Below are 22480 nucleotides of genomic sequence, written 5' to 3'. Positions count from 1 at the left end.
CCTTAAAGAACCCCCGGAGTCAAGTCAATAGAATAACACCAATCTGGGGTTTAGGGTACTATCATAGGTCAAAAACCTCTTTTTGACTTAATTAATTTTTTTGTTACATGCTTATTATTTTTTTAACGTTTTTTAATCATTTATTTTTAAATCAATTTTAAATATTTAATCGATTTCAATTTCATTTTCTCTCATGCTCAAATGAGAAAAAGAGCTAGCAACAATACAAGATCAATCCATTAGCAACGCTGTGTACGGCATGCTGAGTTGAACACACAATAAAAGTACTTATCTTTTCTAACCCAATGGAGGCCAGGTCCGTTTCACACTAACAGGCTTCTTCAGGGGAAGTGATGTGAACTTCATACTGCCTATACCAGCTAATGGATAGTTGCTTGATCTTGTGAAATTGATTAAATATTTAAAATTGATTAAAAAATAAATGATTAAAAAACGTTAAAAAAATAATAAGCATTTAACAAAAAAATTGATTAATTCAAACAGAGGTTTCTGACCTAAGATAGTACTCTAAACCCCAGATTAGTGTCTTTCTATTGACTTGACTCTGGGGATTCTTTGAGGTCTTTTCTCCTCTGTTTGGATATTATTGTGCATCATATGTTGGTTTTAGTGTTCTACATTGTTTGTTTATCTTTAATTTATCTTTAATTACTATTAATTTTTGAACACTAATTAAGGCCTTCACTGATTTTGTTCAGTTTGCAATGCAACAGGGTACAACCAGGATTGAACCAACCTATCCTGAAAATCTGAAGCAAGATGGCTGCTTTACCCATCTGCTACTCTCCACGTTCCTTTTTTCACACCTATTTCCTTATCTTCCAATCACATATAGCCTGTCTTTTTTCCCTTCAATTTTCTCCTAACAATTCTCATTGCTGGGAACAATGAGGTAATTCAAGGGGAAGATATAGAAAAAAATAAACTGATGAGATCAAGCCAGCACGGTTTCTATAAAGGACGATCGTGCCAAACGATTCTACTACATTTCTTTGAGGGGATAAGCAAACATTTGGACCAAGGTAGCCCCATTGACATAGTTTATCTGGATTTCCAAAAAGCCTTTGACAAGGTACCCCACGAGCGCCTGCTGAAGAAACTGTGGAACCACGGGGTGGAAGGGGACGTCCACAGATGGATCCAAAATTGGCTGATGGATAGGAAGCAGAGGGTAGTAGTAAAAGGACACTACTCTGACTGGAAAGAGGTCACGAGTGGTGTCCCCCAGGGGTCAGTGTTGGGACCGCTGCTGTTCAATATATTCATTAACGATCTGGAAACGGGCACGAAATGTGAAGTTATCAAGTTCGCGGACGATACAAAACTCTCCAACAGGGTCAAAACTGTTGAGGAATGCAAAGAACTACAGAGCGACCTGAACAAACTGTGCGAGTGGGCAAAAAGATGGCAGATGAGCTTCAATGTGGAGAAATGTAAGGTCTTGCACATCGGGAAAGGGAACCCCATGTACAGCTATACGATGGGAGGAAGGGAGATGGGGAAAGGCACCCTAGAAAAAGACCTGGGGTATTGGTGGATACAACAATGAAGCCAGCGGCGCAATGTGCAGCGGCCTCAAAGAAAGCGAACAGAATGCTGGGCATTATCAAAAAAGGTATCACTACCAGAACGAAGGAGGTCATCCTGCCATTGTATCGAGCAATGGTACGACCACATCTGGAATACTGTGTCCAATACTGGTCGCCGTACCTTAGGAAAGACATGGCGATACTTGAGAGGGTCCAGAGGGAGAGCAACTAGGATGATAAAGGGAATGGAGAACCTTTCATATGCCGAAAGGTTGGACAAACTGGGGCTCTTTACCCTGGAAAAGCGGAGACTGAGAGGAGACATGATACAGACATATAAAATCATGAAAGGCATAGAGAGGGTGGATAGGGACAGATTCTTCAGACTAGCGGGGACAACAAAAACAAGAGGTCACTCAGAAAAAACTGAGAGGGGACAGATTCAAAACGAATGCAAGGAAGTTTTTCTTCACTCAAGAGGGTGGTGGACACCTGGAACACGCTTCCAAAGGAGGTAATAGGGACAGAGTACAATTACTGGGTTTCAAAAAAGGGACTGGATGACTTCCTGAAAGAGAAGGGGATTACAGGTATAGATAGAAGGTTACACTACAGGACAAAAGCGAAAAGCATATGTGAGTTTTAGGGTAGGAGCACTATCAGGTCCTGGACCTGAGGGGCCGCCGCGTGAGCGGACTGCCGGGCACGATGGACCTCCGGTCTGACCCGACAGAGGCAAGTCTTATGTTCTTATGTTCTTATAAGAATTTGGAGTAAGGTGCCCCCTCTCCTCATCCCCTTTTGCCCCTAGAACTGATAGGGTTGAACACTGAAATAAACTGAACTGTTATGTTGGAAAGCAACATTCAGGGAAGGGGTAAAGAAGAATGATATTCCTGGGTGATGATGTGTACTACTGACTTGCTCTTTCAGTTATATTTGGCAAATCCATAGAGATGGCAGATGGTAGCAGCTGCAGCAGTTTGATAAGAAAGCTGTATATCCCTTCCTCTTGGCTGCAGGGAAGATTTTGTAGCAGCAATAGAAACAAGGAGGGAGATGGTTGTTTAAGTCTAGTAATGAAAGGATTGCCAAATATATTCCAGTCATGTATCCTGGATGAAACAGAGTAAAAAGGAAAAGAGCAGAGCAACACATGTGGGGAAAGATGAGCTTACCATTCTCTGACGCCGCTGCCTCTTTCTCAGACGGATGAATTCCTTGTGTTGGCGGGAGACAAAGTTCACAGCTGCGTACTCCAGTAGTGCAGCAAAGACAAAAAGCAGGCAAACAGCCATCCAGATATCAATAGCCTTCACATAGGATACCTGCAAAACAACCAGAGCAAATGTCTATAATGGGGGCATATTGCGTTATAATGTTAACAGTTATTGTATAAACTATTGGAATCTGGGATCTGCCACAAAAATATGCTACCGATCCCCCCCCTTATATTACTTTTGCATAGATACCAATTACCTTAGAAATGCACAGAACCCTCAGGTAGAGAACCCACAAATGGGGACATCACAGCACTTTAAGTGCTAATAAATTTTCCCTTTGTGCTATTGTGCAAATCATACTGGCTCATATAAATAGTAAACCTATTACAATCATTTAACTAGACACTTAAAGTCCATGTCTCGGTGAGACAAAAAAGATCTTTAGATGTTAAAGACGGGTTCTGATGCGTTTCAGCAAAACAGCTGCTTCAGGTCTTTATCTGACGTCATCTACTAATTAATATGGGGCTGATATTCAGACAGTGGGAGGCAACCCGGTTAAATCCTGTGGTTGGCGGTGAGTCTAGATAGTCAGGGCTGGGCCATTTCTGGTGACCGTAATTGAATATCCTTTGTTTTGTTGGCCAGCGCTAACTTAACTGGCTAAGTCCACAGGGAAGCATGGCGAGGACTGGCCTACAGCGTATTCAAGGGTCGAACATGACTGAATGGATAGTAGTAGTATTAACTTAACTGGCTAAGTCAATATTCAGCACTAGTCAGTTAGGTTAATAGCGCTCAAAGATAGGCCTCTTATTTATGTGGCCCAATTTGACCATTAAGCCAGTCAGCGCTGAATATTGCCAATTATCAGGTAATATAGCTGATTAACTTTTATCCACTAACTGCAGATATTCAGTAAAGATAAGTGTTTATCTTGTGCTGAATATTCGGGGTTAACCATTTAAATGTTATTCAACCAGACCATGTTCGTTTCTGGCCAGTTAAATAGATTTGAATATCGACCAGTATGTTACTATGAGATTGTTAGGCAGTTCACTTAGTAAAATATTCCAGAATGAAGCTTTGAATCTAGATGGATTATCAACCTAAATCATAAGCGCCTTACAATAAAAAAAACATCCAAAATCATTAAAACATACAGCACATGTAAAATAAACAATTACTTCTAATAAATTAAACCAGTGGTCATACAGAGATCATCCTAAATTCAGAAAACTCATTTCAGTTAAATACCTAAAAAAAGGGTTTTTAACAGCTTCCTAAACCCTAGCATATTTTCACAAAAATGTAAAATTCCAGGCAACCCGTTCTACAAAACTGGCCCAGGCACTGAAAAAGAAGATTTTGCTATATCAACATAATGTATCTTTACCCTTCTTCCCAATTCTAACAAGATACGACTCTCAGATCTCAGTGTAGAATAACATTAAAATAAGCAGACAGTTTGTTATATATCTCCTGATGGACCAATTTCAAGATCTATACGAAATTGTACTGGTAACCAGAGGAGCTTCTTTAATATGGGTGATATATGATCAAACCTTGATGCTCCCATCAACATGTGAGCAGCAGAATTTTGTATAACCTGTAAAGCTTATACTCGAGATGCTGCAGGGACAGAGAGTGCCGAGTAGATGGGTGGGAATTAGATCAGAGAAGCAGGTAGTGAGTTTGGAGGAGGAAAGAAAATATGCAGTTTCCTCTTCAGTGAAAATCTCCTGTTTGGTTAGCCCTGGACAAGAGATTTAAATGACCAGCAGTTTCTCCTGGCCATTTAAATCATTTTGAAAATTGGGCACCTGCTGTTCGATGATCCTCATTACCTAATCTCTGTTCATCCCTACCCCATCAATCTCCTACCCACTATTCCTCAATTCACAATGCATAACCATACTAACTCCCTCCTCAACCATGTTCAATCCATCCCTTCCCTGTAGCCAGCTTCACTAGAGATCTGAAATAATCTGAATATCTTATTCTATGAAGAAAAGTAGGTGCCTATTTTTCTTTATATAACACTAGTGCAAATGGCCACAGATGTGCTTACACTTATGGTGTGAACTCTTATACTAGTGTAAATGCTCAACCGTCCAGCCACAGAGCTCTACGAGCTGAAACTACTAGGGTCATGTTCTTCGCATAGGTTTTCAGCAAATCTTAAAGAACATTAGCCTAAAAAGTGGAACCCATCTCCAACTTTCCTACTTCTCGATCCAGCACTTGATAATCTGTATTCAGATAACCCAAAACTTTCTTTGACCATCAGAAACATGCTCTTGTGATTAAGACCTCCACACATTGCTGCCTGCAAAATCAGTGCTGACAGGTCAAAACTCTGCCACAATAAGACTCCACCTTACAGTCCTAAGGATACTTCAGCAATGCATCGCCATCCACTAGTATTATAGTCTTCTTGGTAACCAATGTCACCAAGGAATCTACCATAGAAGGCCTAAAAGCATCCTTGTTCCCTGAATGAATAGGATAAAGCTTGAACATCTCCTTGGCCACTCTACAAGGCATATTAGGGTAGTCCCATTCAGTGGCGTACCTAGGGGGGGGCGGGGGGGGGCGGGCCCGCCCCGGGTACCAGCCACTAAGGGGGTGTTCCCGGCCTTGCCGTTCAGTCCCCCGCCACCCCCGAAGGGACCGCTCGCCCCCCTGGCCTCCCCGCACCACCTATGAACAGCCGCAGCAGGATCGCGAAGTCAGCGTCAGCATCCCTGCGCTGCTTCCTACGACGCGATCCCGCCCCTCCTCTGACGTCAGAGGAGGGGCGGGACCGTGGCGCAGGAAGCAGCAGGGATCGCTGACGCTGACTTCGCGATCCTGCTGCGGCTGTTCATAGGTGGTGCGGGGAGGCCAGGGAGGCGAGCGGTCCTTAGGGGGTGGCGGGGGACTGAACGGCAAGGCCGGGAACACCCCCTTAGGGCTGGTACCCGACGCTGACTTCGCGATCCTGCTGCGGCTGTTCATAGGTGGTGCGGGGAGGGCCAGGGGGGCGAGCGGTCCTTCGGGGTGGGTCGGGGCATCAGGCCTTCAGGGTGGGGCGGGGCGGGCAGGCAAGCAGGCTTTCAAGGGGGGAGGGGGGTGAGGTGACAGGCAGGCAGGCAGGCCTTCAAGGGGGGACAGGCCTTCGGGGGGGGGGTGCAGACATTCAAGGGGTGCAGGCCTTCAAGGGGGGCAGGCAGGCCTTCAGGGGGGTGCAGACCTTCGGGGGGGTGCCTCGGGTGCAGACCTTCAAGGGGGTGCAGGCCTTCAAGGGGGGAAAGGCAGGCAGGCCTTCAAGGGGGGGGACAGGCCTACAAGGGGGGGGACAGGCCTACAAGGGGGGGGACAGGCCTACAAGGGGGGGGACAGGCCTTCAAGGGGGGGTGCAGGCCTTCAGGGGGGGGGGCAGGCCTTCAAGGGGGGTGCAGGCCTTCAAGGGGGAGACAGGCCTTCAAGGGGGGGAAAGGCAGGCAGGCAGGCCTTAAGGGGGGGGACAGGCCCTACCAGGGGGTGTGGACAGGCCTTCAAGGGGGGACAGGCCTTCGGGGGGTGTGCAGACCTTCAAGGGGGGAAAGGCAGGCAGGCCTTCAAGGGGGGGACAGGCCTACAAGGGGGGGGACATGGCCTACAAGGGGGGGGGACAGGCCTTTCAAGGGGGGGTGCAGGCCTTCAAGGGGGGGTGCAGGCCTTCAAGGGGGAGACAGGCCTTCAAGGGGGGGGAAAGGCAGGCAGGCAGGCCTTAAAGGGGGGAACAGGCCTACAAGGGGGTGGGACAGGCCTTCAAGGGGGGGACAGGCCTTCGGGGGGGGTGCAGACCTTCAAGGGAGTGCAGGCCTTGGGGGGGGGTGCAGTCCTTCAGGGTGGGGTTTAGGCCTTCAGAGGGGGACAGACCTTCGGGTGGGAGGTAAGTCCTTCGGTGGGGTGCAGGTCTTCAGGGGTGGGTGTGTAGCCCTTCGGAGGGGGGACAGGACCTTCGGGGGAGGGGGGTCCTGGTGTAAAAGTACACAGAGGGAGAGAGGGAAGGGGGGGTTCAAAGATACATGCATATGCCAGACTTTGGGGGTTAGAAATAATGGGTATAAAACAGAGGAGTGGGAGGAGAGATGGTGCATAGTGGGATTTAGGGAGGGAAGGAACAGAAAGGGAGAGAACTTGGAAACAGGGGATGGTGTGGAGGGGGGATAGAGATACTGGATAGGAGGATAGTTGGGAACAGAAAGGGAGAGATGGTGGATCCTGGGGTGGTGGGGAGTTGAGAAAAGGTGAATCTGTGGATGGAGACAAAAAAAAGGAAAGATGCCAGATCCTCCGGGAGAGGAAGGGAAACGGAAGGGGAGAACAGAGATGGCAGACGGATGGTTAGCACGGAGAAAGGAGACCCTGGCAAGCAAGACAACAAGAGCCTGGGACCAACAAGATTTGAATATTGATCAGAGAACAAAAGGTAGAAAAAATAATTTTATTTTCTGTTTTGTGATTACAATATGTTAGATTTGAAAAGTGTACATGAGACAGCTTGAAATGGGAACTTTTCTATTTTTGTGAATGGCAAGGCTGAGTTCAGTTAAAATATGCTTTATAAGAAAATATAATAATGTGTTTTATTAAGTTTATAAGCATTGCTGGCATACTCGGTGAGGTGTTCCTAGTGTTGGTGGTGGTGGTAGCATGTCAGTGTGTTGAGAGGAAGAGGTAGTCTGGGAAATTCTGCTGAGCAAACTCTGGGCCCATTTCCACCCCCAGTTAGTCCACTCCACTCAACTGGTTCACACACTGAGTGGGTCTTTGGGTGTTATTTCTGGGTAGTTGTTTTAGAATCTCTTCCAGTGGTTTGTCAGTATCTCCTTCTGGTCCAAGGAAGGAAACTTTGTCAACCTTAGCATTGACCTTCAGAATATGTTTGTAACAGCGCTGCTGCTTGTGTGGCATTAGGCTATGTAGTGATCGAAAGAAAAAAACAGACCTTTGCACATTTTGCACTATATGGTGGGTGTATGAGGAGATTCATTTCCTGCCACAGTTAAGTCCATTTTTTCTACTGAATAATAGTATAGGTACAATGAAAGTAAATAGCAAAAATGTTTGAGTAGATAATTAAGGAAATCTTTTTCATATTGCTTGCTTATGGACTGGGAAAAAAGACTGTTCAAGCAAATGTCTCCAGAACTGCTTTAATGGAAAAATGTGATTTTTTTTTTTTTTAAGTACTTTGTGAAATTTATTGTTGTTGTGAAATTTATTGTTATACTTTGTTTAAACTTAAAAAGCGGTGTCATTAACAGTGAATCTAATCGAAAAATCGATTCAACAGGGTGAATCGGATCGAATGAAATATTTTTCTCTGAATCGGGCAGCACTATTGGCTACCATGATGAATGGGCTACTGGGCATGATGGACCATTGGTGTGACCCAGTTAGGCTATTCTTATGTTATGTTCTCATCTGTAGGGGCCTTTGTTTTCACTTCTTATTTTAATGTATTTTTTTCCTGGGAACTTATCAGTGTTTTTTTATAATGGGAACAAAATGGAAGAGAATTAATGTGTGTGGAATGGGGGGGGGGGTACTAATTTCTTCAGCTAATATATTCAATCCACTTCAAACAAGACATAGGAGAACTCAACGCACCATTCACACACCCTCCAACCAAAAACGTCAAAAGAAAAAAAACTGTTCGACAACCTCCTAGCCATTCGAGCTGCAACACTTGACCCCCAACTCTACAACCTATTGACCTCGACCACAAACTACAAAACCTTAAAAAAGAAATAAAAACCCTTCTATTAAAAAAACACATAAAAACCAAACTAACATAATCAGAACTGTCCCAAGCATCACCTGCAACTACTCCATATGTACTTCTGATGTCATGACAATTCAGACATAATTTATGTTATGTTATGTTTGGAATAATGGTTACATAAATGAGGTTCAATAAGAAAATTTTCTGTGGGAGCATTTGTTGGAACTTCTGTTATCCTGATTTCTTCTATCTGTGGGCTTTCTTTAGCTAACCTACTTATCTGGGGCTTTCCACTTCTGCAGCTGCCCTTTTCACGGTCCACTTTGCGCTTGCACTCTCTGGGGAGGGGGGGTTGGGTCTGGGCTTGGTGGGGTAGGTGTAGTCTGGTAGTTTTGTCTGGGTGGTGGCTGGGTGTTTCTTGGGTGCTTGTTGTGCGGATTGGGTGTGTCTGGTGAGCGGTCTGGGTGTTGTTGCTTTGTGGGGGTTTTTTTTCATTATAAAATATGGCTGAGGGTCTAGTCCGGACTTATTTATTCTTGTGGGTTCTGGTGGTGGGATTTGTTTGCTTGCCCCAAGTTTTGGCCTTTTGTTGTGTTATTGCTATGCCTCTCATTGGCAATTTTCTCTTGGGAGAGGCTTGTTCATGCTTGTTGTTGCTGTTACTCTCATTCTGTGTTCTTTTTGATAATGTATAAGTTTCTGTACAGACCAATGGTTGCCTTGTCTGGACCTTTTGCCATTCTCAATAAAATACTTTGGAAAAAAAAAAAAAAGAAAAAAGAAAATTTTTCACTGACTGTTTCTATTCTGTACCATTTATTCCATTTCATGGTTATTGCAAAAAAAAAAAAAAAAAAAATTTTACATGAGGGGGGGGGGGGGTGACAAAAATGATGGGCCCCGGGTGCCACATACCCTAGGTACGCCCACTGGTCCCATTCCACATGAATCATCTCCAGGAGATCCTAACTGACTGGAAAGGTCCTAGTGGATCTCTGAATCCCCTTGACTAATGGGTCTACTTTTCACGGCACTCCATCCAGTAGATTTTCTTCCTTAGAATTAAGATCCGAAGAAAACAGCTCTGTTAACTCTTCCTTGTGGAAAATGCAGACCACAGATGGGTCCTCTCCAAGAGGAAGCTCCTCTGCTCCAACTATGGACCCCTGAGAGAGCTGTTCCTCTGGGTCATTACAGTCCTCCTGGGGGAGAGATCCTGGGGGCCAAATCCTCAATCATCTTCCCAGTCCACCCTAGGCTGTTTAGCTGGCTCTGGAACAGAACAGGCAGGCAAAGTCATCTTAGGGAATCCCCCTGACCTCCAAGCCTGATAAAGAGCTCAAATTTCAGAAGGGAATCCTGAACCCCCAACCTGTTTCTCACCTCCAGATGCAAGAGGCCTTCTTTGCAAGGCCTCTGGGATCAACAACTGTGGCTGCTCCTAGGCACAGAAAGGCCCACCAGTGGTGTAAATTCCTGCCAAAACTAAAACCACTGTATCTGCACCAGCCTCCACAGCAACTGCCTGGAAAACCACAGCCATGGCAGAACTTGCCGATGAGGTCTCTGCTTCCGATGACATTGATGGCGTGGAGAGGCATAATTGAAAGGGACGTCTAAGTCCGTTTATGTCCAACTCGCAAGTCATCCAAAGTAAAAAACAGCCTAGGACACATTTTTGAAGAATACGTCCAAAATTTTTTTACTTTCGAAAATCGTTTAATTATACGTCCTGCCGATCTGATCGTCCAAGTCACTAAATTGTCCATCTTTATACCACATTTCCGTCCAACTTTTCGTCCAAGTCCAAAATGCCTTGAACAAGCCCTGTTGGACATGGGAGGGGTCTGCAAAGTGATTGACTAAACACCCAGGCATGGCACCTAAATAGTGGGGTACCTTACAGGGCACTGCTGTGAACTTCACATAAAGGGTCTTCATCTCACTACAGCTCCCTTATAGATAATGGTGAGCCCCCCAAACCACCTCTAAAATCCCCTAGACCGACCTATCTACCACCCCAATAGCCCTTATGGCTGCAGGAGCCATTTATATACCAGTACAAAAGGGTTTTTGGAGGTGTATAGGGGAGTGCACATGTTTAAGTATCAATGCAGTGATTACAGGGGCTTATGGGCATGGGTTTTCCTCTGCATGAGTCCCTAACCCATTCCCAAAATGACTTAAGCTGCCTCTGTGCTGGACGACTAAGCTTTCCTATGCCAGGCGGCCAGGTGATGATGGTCTGGAGGCTGAATTTTAAATGTGGGATTAATATTTTTATGGGGGTGGGGGGGTCGGTGATCACTGGGGTAGTGTGTGGGGGTCTGTTTTATGTGTTTGCAGTGCTAATCTGGTGACTTTAGTTGGGTTTTTGTGACTTAGACCATGTTTTACATGGTCTAAGTCACAACGTCCAAGTTCCGTCGATCGTGGGCTTTATAACTTTCAGTTATACATGCTGTATGACTAAGTCTAAGCTGGCCCATGTCCCGCCCAACTCCCGCCCTTGACACTCCTCCCGAAATGCCCCGTTTAGCTTTGGTCGTTCAGCGGCACTATGAAGGCCTAGGTCATTCAGAAATACATCCAAAACCTGTTTTTAGTATCGGCACTTGGACGTATTTGAGAAATGTTTGTTCAAGTGCCGACTTAGGCTGGTTTTTGGACGTATTTCTCTTTTGATTATGAGCCCCTTAGGCTCCCCCAGAGTTTGTAGCTAGCACCGGGAGCCTCCAGGCCCTTGCACCCACAAGCTTTACATTTATCTAGCGTCTGAGATTGCATCTCGCAGGCGCTGCCAAACTTGTTAATGGGAACCCTATGGCCCCGCACACAACAACTTCTACATGCTGAAGGGGAAAGAAGACCGCAGGACTGTTAAACCAGCACAGCACAAAAAGGTATCTGAACCTTTGTTCAGTACCGGTATCTTTTTTTAAAAAAAATTAAGTTTGATCTGGGAAGTTGCTAGGCACAAATCAAGCACTCAAGGCTCCCAACCATTCTAGGTGCTGAGGCACAAGGCCTTTCCAGCAACAGAGGAGGGAAACAGGGAGAGGGTCCCAGCCACCTGGGTATAATACCTGAGGTGTAACAGTGGCCCCTTGGACCAACAACCCCTAAATAAGGCACAAACAATTTTTTTTAGAGGACAGGGAAATTTTTTTTTAAAGAAATAAAATAAAGACTATTTGGCAGCCCACAAGCCTCCACAGAATTCACACCCCAGTCTAGAGCCCTACCAGACCGGCACAGATTACACAGGCTGCTTTTCTACCATCTGCTGAGATTGAGAATGTACTAGCTAGGCTTGGGTTGCACAGAGCTTATATATAAGTAAAAGTTATATATATGTAAAAGTTAAGTGTTCTCAGTCTCCATCTGCTGGTAGATGAGCATAACCCAAGCGTCAACATATGGACTGGTCTGGAGGGCTGATATGAAACATGTGTCAGTTTCGGTCACACATGAGACTTTATTGCTAGTAGGTAGTATGAGATGAGTAGAATTTCTTATCTGAATTCAATAAGTATCTATCCACTTTGATCACAGAAGCCATTTCCTGGCTTTTAAATAAGTCTTTAAAAACATTTCTGCCTCCAAGTCATCTCGTTTTGGATGTTCAGTTGGTGGCTCAGCAATTAGTTACACCTCGACTACAGTTTGATCTGCTGTCAGTGTTCAGTCTGTTTATGGCACTGTTCTATCCTTCTTTTTAACAATTTTGTAAGCAATGTTGCTGAGGATCAGCTTCAGTTTTTGATGAGTGGAGTTCATGAGAGATTGTGAGATTGAGATTATGACCTGCATAACGTATCCAGTCTTCAGCGCGAAATGCTGCTTTCATATTAACTGCATTATCAGTCACATAAATGAGACTAGCTCAGTGGAGATTATACTCTGTGAAAATGCTTCAAATTGACAAATATTCTCACAGTTTATCAGTGATCTCATGCATCAGTTTTCATTAAGATGAGCTCCTCTTCCAATTTTTAGTTGGAGGGGTGGCACAGTGGTTAAAGCTACAGCCTCAGCACCGTTAGGTTGTGGGTTCAAACCCACGCTGCTCCTTGTGACCCTGGGTAAATCACTTAATTCCCCCATTGCCCCAGGTGCATTAGATAGACTGGGAGCCCTCCAGGACAGAGAAAAATGCTAGTACCTGAATAAATTCATGTAAACTGTTCTGAGCTCCCCCGGGAGAATAAATAAATAAGTCAAGTTGTGCACAGAGGACATAATCAGGTTCTTATCCCCATTCATTTCCAATTCATCCTCTCCCATCCCCATTCTTTTTTGATCCATCCCCTCCCATTATCACAGTAGTAATGACTTTTTTGAACCAATTCTTGTGGATTTCTGTGGGTTTCCCATTGTCCCTGTCTCTTAGCACGCCTCTGTTCCCTTTCACTCCATTGCTGTTTTAGTGAAAGGAAACTCAGAGAGGACATGCACCCTTCTCCCCTCATTTCTAATTATTGGATATAGGTACAGGAATTGCTGTTTTCCCCTCTACCTTTGCTCTTCCTCTCTTTCCTCCCTGTCTAGTTTTTTCATTTCTGCTCTTGCCTAAAGGCTCATGTCTCTGAATTCGTCTAGCTTAACTCCTACAGTAATTCGTGAATTCATTTTCCTTTTATCTGCATCTGCTAGAGGAAACTCAGCTAGTGCACACACTGGATAATCTATTCTATCACAAAACCAAATAAAGATGCTCTTCTCTGCCTTTCTCTCTCATATTCTCTTTGATGTATTTTTCTTTCCTTCTTTCTCTTTCTCGATACCTCATGCTGTCCTTTGCTCTACCTTCCTCACCCCACCCTTTTTTTCTTGCCAAATGATTCTATTACTAAGGAAATGAAGTGAAAAATTAAAAAGGAGACTTTTCCATTAAATTTAAAAGCCAACGTTGCATTGCAAGCCATGGGGGAGACAGCATAGAGGATGGCTTTTGCCTGCAGGTTCACTCAGCAGGTTTCTCACCAATGATGGCAGGCCAGAATGGGAAGTGAAGGAGCAGGGGGGTGATGACTGAGGAAATGTGTGCTGGAAGGGGGGGGGGGGAGAGGATCTATTATGCATCACTCTGAAAATTTTCTGCTTCTTTGCCCTCTACTATATTAGATCCGTGCTTAATAAAACAGTTTGTTTCCGCTGCATTCCATTTGCTTATCTAAGTTAAGCTTTAACCAATCCACCGACAAATGTGCAAAGTATAAAAGTGGAAAGAGACACTGATGTTAATAAAATGCCACAGTTATAAATGCAATGGAGTTTCAGCACAGAAATCCCATGTTCTAATTCCTTCTTCAAATGGGTAGAGAGATATAAAACAACAACTGTGGCAAAAAAAATATCTCTTTTTCCAATGTTTTTGCTGCCACAGAAAACAATTTTTTCTAAGAATAAAAGGCTTGAGTAACCTTTTCACTTCTGCAAGACGTGCTCACTTCAGAGCATTCCCTCAACATTTTCTCAGGGACCAGTTTGTATGGTCATCATCCACTCTCCTATTTGGGGTCCCTGAGGAAGATTTCTGAATGGAAACATGGCCCGTGTTGGGTCCCTGTTTCGCTAAGGAAAAAGTGGATTGATTTATTATACAAAACTTATAACTGAATAAAGTGCCTACATCGTGTACACCTGTTCTGCAGTTTTCCTTGTTTTGTCCTTGATTTATTGACATTCACTGCAGACCCATTGGATTTTGCTTGTTTTTGGTAACCTTAATTAAATCAGGATACTGGAGAGAGAATATCAGAAACCTTATAAGCTGACTAGTACTGGTTGTATAAGCAAAGTACTGGAAGTACCATATTTTTTGCTCCATAAGATGTACCTGACCATAAGACGCACCCTAGATTTAGAGAAGGAAAACAAGAAAAAAAACATTCTGAACCAAATTCTCCCTGCCAGGCTTTACATCCAACCCAACACTTCTTGCCTAACTCGCACCCTGTTCCCCCCCTCCCTGTCAGACTCTGTACCCTGTCCCACCTCGGGTGGTCTAGTGGTAGGATGGGACAGGGTAGAGGACAGGGCACAGGGCTGGCTGGGATAAGGCACGGGGACAGGGCACAGGTCAGGCAGGGACAGGGCAGGCAGGCCTAGTGGCCTGGTGATAGCAGGCATGCCTAGTGGTAGGCAAGCAGGCAGGACTCCCCCTGGCAGGACACCCCCAACAGGACCCTCACACCAAGGCAGGCAGGCAGGCATGGCCCCCTTCCTTTACCTCAATTCCTCCCGCGGTCCAGCACTGTAGGGCAGGAGCTTTCAGCCTCCTGCCCTCTCCTCCAGCTGACTCCCGAGCGGCAGGGCCCTTCCTCTGGCTGACTCCCTCCTGCCCTTTCTTCCAGCTGACTCCTGCGGCGCAGGACAAGGCAGGAAGCAAATGCTTGGACCTGCCTTCTGCACCGCTATGACTGACGCTGCATCAGAGTCAAAACAGTGCAGAAGGCAGGTGTGAGCGTTTTGCTTCCTTGCCATTGTCCTGTACCGCGGGAGACAGCTGAAGGAAAGGGTAGGAGGGTAGTCGATGAGGATGAAGGGCCCTGAAGAGAGATGTTGCTGCTTCGCTGGCTCTTTCCCAGTCCCGATGTCGGACGGGAAGTCCTCGCATTTCAAGCAGGGCAGTGGCAGTATTTAACCTCTGTACCGTCAGAGGTCCTTCTCCCTTTTCTACAGTGCCCACCGGAGCTGAAAACTTTTTTTTGTCTGCTGTGGCGGTTTTATGCTGCCTTCCCCCTTCAGCAACTCTTCCTCCATGCTGGTGTGGAGCGGCGCTGAGGGTAAGCTTGTAGACAGTCGTGTCTTACATAGAGAGAGTCTAGCCGGAGGGAAAAGGGCAGGAGACTGAAAGGCTCCTGCCCTACAGCGCTGGACCGCCCAAGGAATTTAAGGTCTGGGGGGCGGGCATTTGCTCTATAAGATGCACCCCTATTTCCAACCAATATTTTGGGGAAAAAAGTATGTTTTATTGAGCGAAAAATAAGGTAATTTAAAAATAAAACAGTTGATTTATTTTGTCTTAAACAGATAATAAAATTGTGGAGGCGGAGAAACCACAGATAGTTTGCTATTAACAATCTAACCTTCAATTTCTGGTTTGCTCTATACCTGTCTAGGTTCAAGGCGATTTACAAATCAAGAGTTTTCATTATGTTCAGGAGTTACAACAATGAAATATAAAGTAAGCAGTATACTATGAGGTAGTTACCAGAGTTAGGAGATGTAATAATCATTCAACTAAACTAAACTAAACTAAACTAAACCTTGGGTTTATATACCGCACCATCTCCACGAATGCGGAGCTCGTTTGAAGTACAAGTTACAGTAGATACAAGTAGATTGGTACGGTTATGTTATATGGAGTTTGGGGAGGGAGCTCTTGTTGTTTCTGGAAGGGTGCAATGCTGTGTAGGTTGCTGTGGAAGAGCATACTTGTTAAGTATCAATAGAGTATATGTTCTCAAAAAGGATCTTAAGTTTCTTTCAAAATCTGGGGTGGTTAGATTCTGTTTTGATAATTGTTGGAAGATTGTTCCAGGTCTTGGTGCCAAGTTAGGTGAGTAGTGAGTTAAATATGTGCTTGTATTTTACAACTTTGGGGAGAGGGAAGAATCAGTTGAAATGTTTTAAGTTTTCTGGCTGATATTAAGCAGGAGTTGATGAAAAGGTTTATAGTGACTCTGCAGAGTTCACATATAGGATGGGGAACATTACACATAATAGTTTGATGGTGATGCGAGTGTTAATAGGTAGCCAGTGCAGTCTACTGTAGTAAGGTGAAATGGAATCCTATTTTTTCAGTTTGAATATTAGTCTTATTGCTATATTTTATATCAGTTGTAATTTGTGCATGAGGGTAGAGTTAATGCCAGCAAGGAGAGAGTTACAGTAGTCTAGTTGGGATAGCATAAGTATCTGTGTCAGTATGGCAAACTGATGATCATGAAAGAAGAATCTAATTAGTCTTAGTTGTCTCATGCTATAGAAGGTTTTTTTTCCATAGGCTGGGGATTTGGGGCTCATAAGCTAGAGTAGAATCAAGTATAATTCTGAGGACCTTAGAGGGTTTGTCTATATTTAGAGAGGTTCCTGAGGGTAGTGTAACAGTTGTAGGGACTGTGAGATGTTGTGAAACCATAGGACTTTGTTTTTTGTTGGGCTTGGTTTGAGTTTTTTGATTGTAGCTCAGGTATGTATTTTATCTATGCTATTGAATATGTTTTGAGAGACATCATGTGCATTGTGTTTGATCAGGATGAACAAGAGGATGTCATCTGCATAAGAAAGTAAGCATTCATTGTTGTTGAAATTAATGTGACCCAAGGAATTCATAAAGAGGTTGTAAAGTATTGGGGAGAGTGGAGATCCTTGAGGGATGCCGCAGAATGTTTTCCAGCTTCTGGAGAATGTTCCATCTTTCTAGACAAGATATTTCCTATTTTGTAGAAAATCTTTGGACTAGCTTAGAACAGTGCCCTCAATGCCTATTTAATTTGGTTTGGTTAGAAGTAGATAGTGGTTGACTGAGTCAAACGCAGTTGATATATCAAACTGGAGTAGAACTGCCTAGTTTCCCATGCTTAAAGTTTGTTTGATTTTGGTGGTAAGGTTAACAGAAGTCTTGTGCTATGATGTGAGTGAAATCTGAACAGTGAGGGATGGAGGCAGGAGAATTTTTCGATATAAGTTGAGAGTTATTTGTTGGCTTTCCCCAGCGCTTTACAATGCTGATGAAAGCTTTCTGGGATAAACCCCACTCCGCCCTGATACAGGGTATGGCGACTGAGAAAGCTTGCTTGCATATTGTTTACTCTTGTTACATATGCCGATATGGCTTATAGGTGGGCTTCTGCCCAATGAAATAACAACTGGGCCTCCAGTTTTAATGGAGCACTCTTAGTGCCTCCTTGTCTGTTAATGTACGCCACCACTGAGACATTGTCCGAGAAAACCCCGACCACTGTGCCTTCCAGGGACTTTTTAAAGGCCTGCAGTGCTAGCCGAATGGCTCTCAGTTCCAGTCTTTTAATGGATCAGTTTCTCTGAGAGAATAACCAGTGGTCCTGAACTGGGTGTCCCTCGCAATGACCTCCCCAACTGTGAGTACTAGCATTTGTTATCAGTATCACCTAAGAGGAGATGCGGAGATCCAAGCCCTTGGACAACACCTGGAGCCACCAGTGCAAACTTTGACTCGCTTCCATCGTCCAAAGCAACTGGAGCGAATCCGTTTACGGAGCCCAGCAGGATAGTAGTACACTCCGAAGAGGACATAGAGAGGGCATAGGATGAAGTTAAGAGGTGAGAGACTCAGAAATAATCTAAGGAAATACTTTTTTTTACAAAAAGAGTGGTAGATGCATGGAAGAGGTGGTGGAGACAGAAACTGTATCTGAATTCAAGAAGGTGTGGGATTGACACACGGGATCTCTTAGAAAGAGGAAGAGATAATGATTATTGTGGATGGGCAGACTAGATGGGCAATTTGGCCTTTATCTGCTATCATGTTTCTATGTATTAAAGGCTTGTGTGCCCAAATGCTTTTATAGAATTAGAGTTTGGTGTCCTATATCTAGGCACAAAATTTGGGGCACCCAGTTGTAGAATTTACCCCCTATATGCTGAAACACCCAACATTACCAGAAAGATATAGTAGCGCTATAAAAGGTTCAAAGAAGAGCAACCAAGATGGTAAAGGGAATAGAATTCCTCTCGTATGAGGAAAGACTAAAACGGTTAGGGCTCTTCAGCTTGGAAAAGAGACAGCTGAGGGGAGATATGATTGAAGTCTACAAAATCCTGAGTGGAACGGGTACAAGTGGATCGATTTTTCACTCCATCAAAAATTACACTCAATGAAGTTACAGGGAAATACTTCAAAAACCAATAGGAGGAATTTTTTTTTCACTCAAAGAATAGTTAAGCTCTGGAATGCGTTGTCCAAGGATGTGGTAAGAGCTTTCACCCAAGGCACCTTGTCTATGGTCGCTACTATGGACCCCAGTAACTGCAGGTAGTGCCAAGCTGTAGGAACTGGCCTTGCTGGGATCATTAAAATCTGGCATCTTAGCTTCAGTTTGCGAGTTTCCGGAAGGAAAACATGGACTTCTGCCATGTTGAAAATAATACTTAAGTACTCTAGGGACTGGACTGGGTCCAGGTGACTCTTCTGGAAATTGATAATCCATTCCAGGTCCTGCAGGGACTGACAACCTTCAGCTTTGGAAGGGGCTTTGATCATCCAATCATCCAAGTATGGATGAACCTGAATCCCTGTTTGCGCAGAAATGCCTTTTTTAAATTTAGCACCATATTTATGGAATCAGTTACCAAATCACATATGCCTAGAGCCTAACTTCAAAGCATTTAAAACTTTATCAAAAGCCTATTATTTCCAATTAGCTTTTGGTGAGAGTATCCATAAAAATGATCATATTTACTGCAACATACTCTATCTCCCCTGCCCTGCAATCATGATAAAACAGCTACAAACAGTTCAAAGCACAGCACTAAGACTTAGCTATTCACTGAGGAAACACGACTACATCACAGCGGCATACCTCGACTCACACTGGCTCCAAATACAAGCAAGAGTACAATTCAAATTCTACTGCCTACTATTTAAAATAATAAATGGAGATAGCCCAGCCTACCCAAACAACCGCCTAATCCAAACTACCTCAACCAGACATAGGAGAACCCACAAACTGTTCATGCATCCCCCAATCAGAGACGGCAAACGAAAAAAACTATACGATGGCCTACTAGCCACACAAGCAGCAAAACTGGACTACCAACTCTCCCAATTTACTGATAACGACCCAGAGTATAAAATTGTTCAGAAAAGAAATAAAAACCATGCTATTCAAGAAATCCATGAAGACAAACTAACACCGCAAGACTCATCCCTTTCCTCTGAAGCAACTCGCTCTTCTCTTCAATTCCTCTAGAAATGGCCAGATAACTTCTTTTGTAATCCGCCTTGAACCACAAGGTATTGGCTGAATAGAAATCACTAATGTAATGTAATGTAATGTAATCTTTGATGAGTGACTGGACCTCTGGTTTTTGCGGCAAAGTTTTCTGCTGGGGAACTACGCTCTGCAAAGGTAAACCTCCATTCACAACCACCGGCGACACTCCAGACTGTACAGATGCTTTATATTTCACATAAGCTTCAAACATCAAGCTTACCAAATCAGAGTAAAATCTCTTACCCAGATTTCCTGAGAATCTCTGCAGGGGAACGTCTTGTCTCCTCATGGGTTCAGAGGCTTCTCCACATTTGCATTTCACTGACAATGCTGAGTCGCCATTCGAGGGCTCAAGGGAGGATTTATAACCAAACAATCAATCTTCCTGCAACTCTAAGACCCTGTTGGGACTAGAGGGGGCTAAGTCCATTCCAACCCTCCCCCTTATGTGCTCTGCGGCACATGGACGCTCCTCAGCTATCCAAACAGAGCAAATATGGCATGAAACAGGAGTCAAACAGCCTGAGAAGTCCATATTAACCAATTTTTAGTAAAATCAAAGAGTTTTGAAGTAAATAGAGGCTTTTAAAATAAAATCGGGAAAATTAAGATGGCTGCCATAGCAGCACTTTGGTGCCAAAAACAGCTTGTGAAAGCTGTAATAAAGTTCCAGAAATTCAGGGAAGGGGTCTTTGGAGATGGGAAACCCTAAAGGGAAGTTCAAGAGACACTTAAAAATTTGATTTTCAGGACCACCCCGATGTCTCCCATAGACAGTAAATACACTGTACTCACAGAACTGGAAGGTGCAGTGCCTGCATTAGCTCCCACTGCAGCTGGAATATGGAGAAGATTTTTGCCTCAGACAAGCCTGTAAATTTCTCCAGGAGCCTGTCTCTTCAAGCCAGATCCTAAATGTCTGAAACCCTCGACCCCTTTAGCTCCTCTGCATCTTCAGGAGAGGAGGACGCAGCTGGTACCTGCTAAAGTCCTCTGGACTGATACAGAGCTACTCATCCTGCGCTCAAGTGCCTGATAATTCAGGGATGAGCCACACCCCTCCGGAATGTTCCACGAGTTCCCTAAAAGTTAGTGCAGGCCAGCTAGGTAGGTTCCCTGTAAAAGGGCTGCCTCCCAGCTACAGCCCTCTGAACACAGAAGCTGTATTTTCTCCCAGACAGAGCTGTCCCAGGACTTCTGGGAACCTATGTAGCACCAGGAAGCCTCAAAATAATGATTTAAAAAATGCAAAAATAATAAATCAGGTGCAGAGCAGATGAAAAGACACCGTCTCAACTCCCTCACAGAAGGAAAAACTGAGGAGCTGAGGCACTTCACAGTGACAAAAGGAGGTGGAGTTGAAAATGTAGATGATACCTTCTGCAATCCTCAAGGGTGAAGGGAAGAATCAGTTGTCAAGACTCATGTTTGTTTTGCACTGGAAGTGAGCATTAGCTAATTGTATATGGGACAATTGTATGGAAAAACTTGACTTTATATTGCAAAATAAAAAAAATACTGAATACTTAATACAATCTAGCGACACAGGCTACGAAAATTGACCCAACCGTCTCCAAACTTCTGACCAAAACAACAGACATCAAAATTTTCCGAAAAGAAATCAAAACTCTTCTATTCAAAAAACACCTTCCATCATTCTAACCTACATGCACACACATACCCCTTCATAAACACCACCCCTATAGTATCCCCTAGCCAAACTTTTCAAACCTTCCCCAAAATCATATTCAGAAACCTAAAAATACAACCTCCATCCAGGATCAGAATATTGCTTCCCTTAATGCTATGTAAGCAACCTCCATCTGTAACCAGAATATTCCTTCCCTCAACGTTATATAATAATCTTCCTAATTTGTATGTATTGCTATTGACATGTAAACTTGATATGTATATATTATATACCTGATATGTAAACTCCCTGGAAATGTCCAGTTTTCACCCAATTTTGTATTCCGCTTAGAACCGCAAGGCACAGGCGGAATAGAAATCTCTAATGTAATGTAATGTAATGTAATAATCACTGCCAACCTCCTAAAATACTGTATGTACTTGTAAGGCAGAAAGCATGTAAGCAGTCTTTTTTTTTTACATCTTAAAATAGTTTTATTATTACAACTTTTTTTTCATTGTTGGTGTTCTTTAAGTATTTAGTAGAGAAGGCACTTACAATATAGGGAATTAAGTGTGATCATAATTAAAGATGACACAAAACAGTTATGCAACAGGAGAAGCAACCTTTTCTGTTAACAATACAGTATATGAAATACGCTACAAATTCCTATATCTGAAAATGCTTGAGACAGTTTCATAAAAAGATAAAATTGTTCTACTTTAAATTAAAACGTAAACAAAAAAAACCCCAACCAACACAACCATGTATGATACACTTCCTGAGTGGATTTCATAGAAAAGGGATAAATACTTGTAAGAGACTGGTCACTGACCTTTGGCAGAGAGGCCCTGGAGCCTGAACTCTGGGTGGTCATGGTCAGCACTGTGGTGATGCCCAGTCCCACCCTTGCAGGAGCAGCGTCCATGTTTATCCAAAATGAGACCCAAGACAAGATGACAATTAGGAGGCTGGGAATGTACATTTGGATCAAATAGTATCCCATCTGTCTCTCCAGGTGGAATTTCACTTCAATGCAGGTGAACATGCCTAAATGGGAGAGGGGGGTTAGAGAAGAGAAGATACAAAAGCACCATTGTGTCCTAGGCTAGACTAGGATGACCACAAAATAAATACATTTGCATCTCTTTATGGGTGAAGCTTATGCAAGTTGTTTAAAAGGGCAAATCTACCAATTGTACCAAATGGACGCATAAGTTATAGAATAATAACACGCATGCACATGATTAGACCACAGATTAGCATTTATGTACATAAGTGCTATGTGCTATTCTATAATATACATGCCAAAATCACTTAGGACTGAATTCTAT

General features: G+C 43.8%; 1 protein-coding gene across 2 annotated transcripts in view; it reads right to left on the bottom strand.

The window, feature by feature from the left end:
- The window catches only part of LOC117360447 (glycine receptor subunit alpha-4), a 143611-nt gene that overhangs the window by 33152 nt on the left and 87979 nt on the right, over positions 1-22480 (bottom strand). For both annotated transcript variants that reach the window (XM_033944201.1, XM_033944202.1), the window contains exons 7-8: positions 21982-22196; positions 2729-2878 (exon numbers count right to left, since the gene is read on the bottom strand). In XM_033944201.1, the coding sequence (XP_033800092.1) occupies positions 2729-2878; positions 21982-22196 (365 nt within the window). The remainder of the gene's footprint in view (positions 1-2728; positions 2879-21981; positions 22197-22480) is intronic.

Source organism: Geotrypetes seraphini, chromosome 5 (assembly GCF_902459505.1).
Source record: "Geotrypetes seraphini chromosome 5, aGeoSer1.1, whole genome shotgun sequence".
Classification (NCBI taxonomy): domain Eukaryota; kingdom Metazoa; phylum Chordata; class Amphibia; order Gymnophiona; family Dermophiidae; genus Geotrypetes; species Geotrypetes seraphini.
Note: the sequence above shows the minus strand (reverse complement) of the source record. Positions and strands in the feature narration are given on the sequence as shown.